General features: G+C 49.0%; 1 protein-coding gene across 11 annotated transcripts in view; it reads right to left on the bottom strand.

The window, feature by feature from the left end:
• Nucleotides 1-486: 486 nt before the first annotated feature.
• The window catches only part of TRAK1 (trafficking kinesin protein 1), a 100,844-nt gene continuing 91,661 nt past the window's right edge, over nucleotides 487-9,669 (bottom strand). For 9 of the 11 annotated variants that reach the window (XM_025272072.3, XM_025272065.3, XM_025272066.3 and 6 more), the window contains 2 exons: nucleotides 6,310-6,412; nucleotides 487-3,337 (listed from right to left, as the gene is read on the bottom strand). In XM_025272072.3, the coding sequence (XP_025127857.1) occupies nucleotides 2,539-3,337; nucleotides 6,310-6,412 (902 nt within the window). In that variant the 3' untranslated portion in view covers nucleotides 487-2,538. Of the gene's footprint in view, nucleotides 3,338-4,974; nucleotides 5,193-5,429; nucleotides 5,521-6,309; nucleotides 6,413-9,669 lie in introns of all 11 variants that reach the window. The other 2 variants (XR_006547392.2, XR_006547393.2) reach the window with 1 other exon arrangement.

Genomic DNA, 9,669 nt, shown 5'->3' with positions numbered 1-9,669 from the left:
GGGTTACTTCACTGCTTCCACACATTAAAGTGGCAGTAAGTTTTGTCATTTTCTTCTCCATCTAGTGATCCTCCACTGTCCTTGGTTTTTAAATCTCAACCAAGTCCTATGGAAGGCAACTTGACAAGATCTATTTGGGAATTTATTCTATAGGTAAGTTCATGTATGTGGAAAATTACATATACGCAATATTTTTTCATTTCAGTGTTGTGATAGTGAAAGTTTAGAATTAACTTAAAGGTTCATGGGGATGTACATGTATTCACAGTGGGCATGTACACGATATAGTATACAGCCCTGAAAAGTGAGAGAGTGCTTCCAGCTCTGACTAGAAGTTTATCTAAGGGAAAGTATTACATTAAAAGAAAGGTGGGATACAACAGAAGTATATGTCTTTCTTTTAAGTTCCCCCAAGAGCTGAATCCCTCATGTCTTTCAGAGATCAACTCCTCAATGAAAAGAACAAAATACAAATCAGTAGCAGTGTGGTTTCCATCATTTGATCTTATTTTATTGGTATTCATCAGCAAATAAAATTTTATTGTTGATTTTGGATGCATTACAACACACTTTTTGGTAGTGGTTGCACAATGTTGGTCATTTATTAACTATACTAAATACTGCAACCTCTGAATTGCTGAATTTTACACGGGTATTTCCTTTGTGGTGATGGGTGGCTCCTCTCTCTGAATACATAAAATGGTCCATTCCATCTATGGTTTTCATATTCCTTTGTTATTCTACCTACTGCTTTAAAATACATTCAAATAAAAAGATATAAGTTCCGTGCAGTGAGTGCACACATACCACAGAGAGGAGAGTTGAAAACATAATTAACCAACACCCTCGTGTTCAGAGAATAAATAGTCTGAAATCATGGGACTGAAGCTTGCTCCTGGGAACTTTCTCAAAGTATCTTCTGTGGACAAAAGTTCACACTCACTCAATTGAAGGATACATCTTTTGCCAAGGGGGTGGAACAAAAAGGGAATGGGGGATGCAAAATGATGATTTTACTTGCATATGATATTATCCTTCCATAAACATCTGGAACAAATGGCCACAGAGCACCATGATGTACAGTCCCCAGCTCAGAATAAATAAATGATCTGCTTGGACTGGAAAGCCACAGACACACTGTGACCAAGCTGGATAGGACAGAGAATGTTTAAAATATAGCACACACAAATAATAAATAAAAGTTTGAAACTTGGTGGATGACAGGGATGGGACCAGGCTCCCTGTTTGTTCATGGTTCTTCTCACAACACCTCTACCTTTTCCTAAGGATAAAAAGTGGCACAAGGACACGAAGGGCTTTTCTGGGACCACTCTTTTGTGAAACAAGAGGGCAAAACGTGTGGATATCGAATGGCTGCAGCAGAAGACCACAGATGTGAGAATATGCTCAAGGGTGTCAGGTCTAGAGCAAAGACCAGAACCAGTGGACCACCAAAGGCTTGTTTCTCTGTGAACTGGTTTGGTGTTACCTTTGGCCGTGTTTCTACTCTTTCACTGTTGACAAGTTTCATTCACCACCTTTCTCCCGACCCCTTTTCCTTAAGGTCCTATTGTTAAAGTCACGTTGGGTCTGGTCTTAATCAATTGTTGTGACACTGGGGTCCCAGAAATAAGCTGCTATCTCACTAGCTGCTTGGTGTGTCCGAAACTTGTATTTTGGTGTCACAGAACCATAGAGAGAACATTTTACTGCGACTTCCCATCTAGTACCATTACTTCCCTGCATATATTAAAAAAAAAAAAATGGAAAAAGTAAATCACACAGAACAGACAGGGGCTGCCAAACGGTGCAACAGGAGTGTAAATACATTCTCTTTCAGGTCAGACATCTGGCCTGACAGTGGATTACAAAACATGGAAGGATGACTTCGCATTGAAGGCATGAGAAGAAAAAGTCACAGGTCAAAAAAAAGAAGCGACCGTCCGTTGGGGCCGAGCAGTGAAGGTCTTAAAGAAGCTGGGGCCCCAGAAGGAAAGAACAACTAACTCTTCCATCGTGAAAGCTATGGCGACTGCACATGGCTGCGGACGGAGGCCCCTTACGCTCTTACAGGGCGGGAGAGGCGAGGTGCCCAGTGACACCGGCGCGGCAGAACCACTGTGCCACCTGACAGCTCAGGATGTGTGGCTCTGGCAGGCAGCCACAAATTCACTGGTTTCCTATCCATGGGATAAGAACACACTTGGGGGTTTCAGTGCTTCTCAAAGGAAAGAAGGAAAGACACCCGGCTGCTCCTGCCCTTGGCCGCCAGCATAGGCTAGGTCCTCAAGAGAGTGATGTCACTGCTGGGGCGCTTCCTGCAGGATCTGAAGGAAGGGCAGGGCAGATACAGGTCTCCAAGTCCTATGTACACATTTTACAGAGTCTCCACTCTGCCCCCATTAGGCACGAGGTTGATTTGTCTAGCTCAGGAGGGGATGGAGAGAGGAGGGCAGAGGGAGTGTGCGCAGGGCAGGGGGAGGAGAGGGAGGCGGGAGCCAGCCTGGTCTCCTCTAGGGGAAGGGCCTCTTCCCAGCCTCACCGTAAGCTAGTTTGTTTGGGGAGCTTAGCACCCATCAAGATGCCCGAGGTGAGTGTCACAGGGGCTTTCATCTGCATGCTGGACCCCACCATGGTGGGGAAGCTGCGGTTCCGTCGGATGCCACTGTTGAGCTGGAGCCCACCGATGGCACTGGTGACAGTGGGGCATCCGAGGGGCAGGCCTTCGGGTACCAGGCCTCTGGGGACAAGGGCCTGCGCAGGGCCTGGGGGCCCACAGAGGAGAGGTCCCTGGTCCTCAGTCAAGGTGGGGACGTGGGCTCGCCCTGAGGTCACCACTTTGGCCACGCCAAACCTCCTGACTTTGTCCACGAGGTTGAGGTTGGAGACAGACACGTCAGTCTGGCTTTCACTGCTCCGGACTGCCTTCTTCTCCCTCACCTCCCTCAGGATGGAGCTGGCTGGCTTGGAAGCCAGGAAGTTGTCGTAGGGAGGGCTTGTGCACTTGAACTCGAAGGAAGGTGGAGAAGATGTGGGCGTCTGCATAGGCGAGTTGGGTGGTGTGGAGGGGATCACTGCCATCCTGGGGGTATAGGAGTGCAGGAGGGTGCCCCGACCGGCCCTGTCCCAGCTCTGGGGGTCATACACAGCCGCGGAAATGCCCCGCTCCTTCAGCAGCCACACCAGCCCCAGGGACGTGCTCATGGTAGTCGTGGACTCACGGACGTTAGTGAAGGATTCGGCCAGGCTCAGTCTCCGGGGAGTGCATGGAGTGGCCACTGGTGTGGATTTCAAGTGGCTGGTGCTGCCACAAGCCGGAGTCGGGGCCGAGTTAAGGCTGATAAAAAAACACAACAGGTCATTGATCAGAAAATGCCCAGGAAAACCAAGGAAAGGGTCCGGGGCAGCCTCCTGCAGGGGTGCAGGGCAGGCCTGGGACATACTGAGGGGACTCCTCCAACCCAGGCTCCCTGGATGCCTCTTTTCATGTCTGATCCTCCCTCTCATCTGTACAGGCTGTGGAGTCTCTGAATTGGGGGGGGCTGGTTTACATCAATAGGAAGCTGCAAGTGATTCCCTTCTCTCAGCCCTGGAGGGTGAGTACAACTGTTGGCTTTGCAAGTGAGGAAATTAGGCTCAGATTAGGTGACTTACTCAACATCACACTCAGCTACTCAGTGGAAGATCCTAGATTCGAACCCAAGTCTGAGTGACCCCAAAGATAAGACAGGAAGCCCTGCAGCAGAGAGGCGCTCTATCTCTAACAATTTCCTCAAATTCCTGCACTCCTTCCCAGTACCCATTTCCTTGAGGTAAGATGTTAACCAGGGCTCTGGGCTATGAGTTGATTCTGGGTGTGGCTGAACCAGGTGGAGAGGGCCCCCAGGTAATGGGGAGACTGAGGCTTGAAGGTGCACATCAAGTCAGCAGCAGATCCCAGGCTCCTGACTCCCACTACAGTGCTGTTTCCTCTGCACCCTGCTGCCCTTCAGTACTCTTCCCGTGGGTGCTAAGTCCAGCTTGATGAGTGGAGATAGGGGGACAGATGGAGCCATGTCATGTATCATCAGATCTGCATCTAAAGAGCCACCTAGAAAAAGGCCCACTGGGTGGTGAAACCTGGTTACTAAAGGAAAGTGGAGAGATTCCTCTGTCCACTTACATGACTGAGGGCCCACTAGATTCTAGAAGCTGGGATTCAGCAGTAAGGAGAGTCAGGGCAGAAAGTGTAACAAAAGGGCAGCAGTGGGAAAAGCATTGCTGTCTGCCTGGAAACCAGAAGAGTCCCTCTTCTCACAACTGCTACAGGGATGGACTCAGGCACCCCCCGACCCCAGGCACGGAGGCCCTAAGCTGTTGCTGGATGAGCAACTGAGGGGCACAGAAACATCCCTCCTGACGGTTCTCCTGCCTTGGCACCTACCTAAAAAGCAGGGGCTTCGTGTGCCCCTGGGAACAGGCAGCTGGGTGGTCCCCAGGAACTGGGGGATAGAACCCTCTCTCACTAGCCTGGCAAGGGATGGGCCACATACCTTGGACAAAGGGGAGGAAGGGGACAGGCTCTAGGGCAGATCCCCAGAATGAGTGGAGCAGGGACCCCTCCTGTGGAGGTCAAAAGCCAAGTACAAGCTGCAGCATCATTTGGCACCACACTCAAGTGACCTCACCACTGGTTGGTCTATACACGGTGAGGAAACCAGAATAGGCCTGTCTCACACAAGCTTGGGAGTGGGGATGCTGGTGGGTGGGGAGCACTCAAGAGGAACATGGGATTAGAAACCACAGCAGATCCTGAAGCTTAAAAGGTGGGTCTTCAAAAGGCACAGGTGGATTTCTACAGAACTGATCTACAAGCAATCGAGGGTGGAAAAAATCTGTACTTGGTCACAGAACCACTTCTAGAGAGATTTTCCATTTTTGTTTCAGGCTGCCATTCTTTCAAACTCAGGCAAAAAGCCTTCTCCTGCTACTTACTTCTCAGGCTTTTTCATCCCTGATGAGGCCATAAGGACTTAGAGAAGAAGGCAGGGGTGCAGTGTTGAGTCCTACAGCCGCCATCAGAAGAGTGCCAGGGCACCAGCCTCTCCCAAGGGGAAGCTCTGTCCATTGCTTTTCAACACAATCTCTTCAACATAAAGCTGGGGGATGGGGAAGCCAAGTTCTCCAGAGGCAGGAAGGGAGATGGAGACAAGCTAAAATTTAGAGATCCCCTTCCGGTAAGAACCTTGGTTAGACCTGTATTAGTGTTGGCACTTGGCTTGACTGGGGTGTTTAGACAGGTTAGGGGTATCTGCCGTCAAGGCCGAATTAGCCAGGCACAACCACAGAGACACATCCACGCCCACGTTGCGGGTTAGTGGCGGCCACACGTGCACACACAGCTCCTTCACAGGGCCCTGCCAGGCAGGCCCTGCTGGCGGTGTGCTCACCCCCTGCCTTGCCCGTGGGCTCACTCTCTGCCCTACATCTGCTCTCAGCTCAACAGGGCCTGGGGCTGCTTCGTCGTCCTCGTCACATGACCTGTGGAGAATTATTCATAGTTGAAGGTGCTCCTTGGGGTGGCTGCTCCCTCCGAGCTGGCCCAACTCGCCTCCCTCCTGTGAGATACTTTCCACTCACCCTGGCACCTCGCACCACAGAGAAAATGGCTGAGGGCGGTCACACCACCATGTTGCGGGAGACCGTTTCCCCTTTCACTAGAAGCTCTGGGAAGCCTGAAATCCAGTCAAACAGACCGTTCCCCCGACCCCCCAAGGCCACACAAATCCTCTCGTCAGATGGTGCTAACTTCTATCCCTTCTTGGAGGCATCCAAGGGAAATGGACCACACCAAGCATGTGGTTCTGTTCAAGTTTTATCATTTCGGCTGTTACAGTGTGGCTGTGATGCATGCATGGTTCCTGGGGCCATTTCCAGAGGCATAAGGGCTACCACAGGGTTTAGTAACTCCATTCTGTGAAAGCACATGTTCTACCGGCAAATTTGGGGGCAAAAAGCCAACAGACTTGGCCTTAGAGCCTGCAGTAGTGCCCTGAACTTCAGCTGGTTGAGGCAGGGCCTAAGAATCTTTCATGGCCAATAAGAAGGCAACTTAAAGTGGGTCCAGGTCTCTATTCTGTGCTGGATATGAATCAATAGGGGTCTTGATTCGAAAAAAGAGATGGGACTTGAACAGGTTAGAGATGCTTCCACTGGCTGGAGTTGGTTTTGAACAACCCTCTTTCTACTTCAGCTTTCCTTGACATTAAGTCTCGCAGGGAGTGTTCCCACCTCACCCCACCCTGCTCACCCCACGGTTGGGTCCCTTACCTTGGTGTGACCCGCGTGAGCTCGTCTGAAGGATGCAGGATGCGACAGGTGGTGAAGGTGAAGGTGGAGTTGGTCTGTGACATGCACTTCCCAGGGTGGTGGGCTAAATTGGGGGGAGGGGAGGAACAAAATATAGTCCTTGCATCCAAGTACACTCACGAGAAAAGTCAGAGTCCCGCATGGCCCTCGACAGATGCAAGAAGCGATGAGCTACCTTGTAAACTGGATCTGGGCGAGGAAGGTGAAACGCGAATGTTCTGGGTCGAAGGTGGTCCCTCAAAAACAACCACACTTTTGAGCACTGGCATGCAGAGCATCGAATTCCAGCTTCCAACCCAATCCAGACAGGGTTTCCCATCAGCATTCTCTGGCCAGTAGTGGATCCAGTTTGAAGGGCCAAAGGGCCCTTGGGGCTAAATTTGGGTTCCCTCCTCAGAGATTTGAACCGGCTTCCTTCTTTTGTTGCTTTACTTTTCTTTTCATTGGCAGATAGGTGCCAAGCTCTGCCAAGGGGAGGGGAGAGGTGCAGGGCAGGGAGAGGCACTTGCACCTAGAAACAGGGCAAGGCTCATGGGCTCCCTTTTCAGTTTACACAAAAAGGGGCTTGAGGAAGCTGGCTCCACTACTGCCTATCTGTGGTCGGCAGGGAGGGAGGTGGGGCCTCAGCTGCCTCAGCAACAGCATTGCTGGCAAGAGTCCCAGGGCCCAGACCCTCTGCCAGGACTGGGCTGGTACACAGCACTATAAGCAGCACCAGTTCCCCGGAGCTGCTTTCTTGCCATTTCTAGGATGGCTGGTTTCTGATGAAAATGAGTACGTTGTCCTCAACTTATTTCCTTTGAAAGCTCCAAAGAGTTGTTAAGGCAGCTGAAGACTAGGGTCTGGAGCAAAGTGAATCACAGAAGCTTTAGGACCATGCATCAGAAAACCGCAGGTGAGAAGTAGGAATAGAGTCTACAGGAGACATCATGATTGTAGAGGTCATCCTCATTCATAACTCAAATGCAAAAGGAAAAAGAAAGAAAAAGAAAAAAAAGATGTTGCTCCCAATAGCATGCATGGTGAGGTCTAGGGTCATCCCCTCCTCCCCACCAACTCCACCCCTGCAGCCTCTCAGCCCCCAGAGACCTCCTGGGAGAAAAATGATTAGGATATTGGAGGCCATGAGCACGCTGAAGATTCAAAAGTCTGGAACTAGAATCTTCCAGCTCTTTATGGCAAGTTTTCTCTTGGATTTGACAAAGAGGAAATCAAACCAGAAGAGATCGGTGCCCCAAACCTACAGATCCACACACAGGTGACTGTGTCTTTAAAAAAGAAAAAGGAAAAACAAGAAACTAGATGAAATAAAAAAAATATTGGAGTCACGCAAATTGAAGGCAGGCAGGACAAAGCCAAAGCACAAAAATGGTGGCAGTGACTCAGGAGCAGTGCAAGACTGGTTTGCCCCGATGACTGTGGTCCGAGTCATCTGTGTGTCAAGGAAGGCTCCGGTAGCCCCTGGCATGGCAGCCAGCACCACAGCCACATGAGCAAACTCTCAGCCCCAAGGAGCTCCAGGCAAAGCAGGAGGGCTGTGGGAAACACATGTGAAAATAGCCTTTATGCATCTTTGTTTCTCAATCAAAAAAGTAATGGTTTAGGAACTCGCTAACGGAAAAATGACTGTGAGCACAACAAAAACGGAAGAAGCTATGAAGAAAAGGCAACCAACCAATCACGATTCTCTGATTGCAATAAAGTCTAGAAACAAAAGCAACAGAAAACCTGAGAAAAGCATCCCAAATAACAGGCATGATGGGTTATTTGGGAGGGAGGGGAAAAAAATGCAGTAAGTAGAAGTAATTAGGACAGAACAGTTATAAGAGAGAGAACATTTTTTAAAAAATCAAACAAAAGCGAGGCTGGATTTAAACTTAGAAGCATACTCCATTTAAATGTATGGCCAGAGTATCAAATCAAAAGGTCACACACATTCACCTCCTCCTCCACCCCATTACGTATTGGATCTTCAATCGCAACAGCTAGTGTGAGATGGACATTTTAGACACTGTTGCATCAGCAGAAGCAAAACCCATCTTATGCAAATGGGTTTTGGGAAGAGGAAAAGGCTGCTAAAATTCAGAGGTCATCATTCCCCCGAAGCGATGGACAGCTTGAGAAGACTGAGGTAAATCAACAAGAATCAAAAGTGCCAAAGCCAGAGGTTCAGCCCCTCTGCAATACCACTGGGACGCCTGGACCCGCCAGCTCTCTGAGTCACCATTGCCCACCGGGCCGCTGCAGCGTCTCCCTGCCTTGGGACACAACACAGAGAGAGTGAGTCGCCACAGAGCCGTTAGGGGCTGATTCCTACAGTTCTGTGTACAGGAGAGAGCAAATTCCCAAAGCAGGAGGTGCTAACAGAGTCTTCAGGGCAGGGAGCAGGGGCTCAGGGAGAGGGCCCAGGCCCTATTGCACCCCAAAGCCCTGCCTTAGGTGCTGTGAGTTCACCTTGTGCTGTTCACATGAGGCCTCCAAGGACGGGGTTTCCGGGATTTAATGCTCTGACTTCCTACTTAAATCCTCCTTCTTTTTCTCAATCTGATTGGAGGACTGCAGTGTTGTGAGCTAGAAGTACAAACACTGACAAATACTTTCATCAAGTATTTTATTTAGGAATGAACTTGCATTTCTCCCCCTCTCCTCCCCCAAGCCCTTAATCCTTTATTATTTTTATTTGTTCTTCCTCCTCCAGGTTCTGAAACTGGTACAAAATCCTAATCTATCAAAGGGAACTTTTATACTTAGTTAATCCTTGATTATTCAAGATTGTCCTTGCATGAATTTTTCTGGGGAAAAAAAGTTCTGTGATGAGTCCATGTGGGAACAACTCCATAAACTTTTGTTTGTTCTGTGCTTCATCATTAACATAAATGCTGTTTGGGACTAATGTAGCTTTACCAGGTGTTTTTCTCTGAGGAGTAGGGAAACAAAGGCAGTTTCAGATAGAGCAGAACCGCTTTTTATCTTTTCTTTTTTTAAAAAAAGATAAAAGTGATTTTAAACTACACAGTGTTACAAGATGACATTTGAAAGCCCTTAGTACCAGGCTTAACATGGGCCTGTAACTCTTTTTCTCTGCTTCTTAAGCATTTCTTCTACACAACCCCATCTACAGTTTGAAAGATCCATGAGTCCCCAATGCAGACATTCAGCCCATTGGTTCCAGGAAGGTTTCTAGCACAGAGACTGAAAACCACATCACAAGATCTTATTCTGGCTTCTGTACAACTTTTGGTTCCTGCAAAACTTAAAAAAATGAAAAGTTGAGTTGACCCACCGCAACACGTTGTCTACTCTCTGTTTCATCTAAAGAGT

This window comes from Bubalus bubalis, chromosome 21, assembly GCF_019923935.1.
Source record: "Bubalus bubalis isolate 160015118507 breed Murrah chromosome 21, NDDB_SH_1, whole genome shotgun sequence".
Taxonomy (NCBI): Eukaryota; Metazoa; Chordata; class Mammalia; order Artiodactyla; family Bovidae; genus Bubalus; species Bubalus bubalis.
The sequence above is the reverse complement of the archived record's forward strand: the minus strand, read 5'-3'. Positions and strand labels throughout refer to the sequence as shown.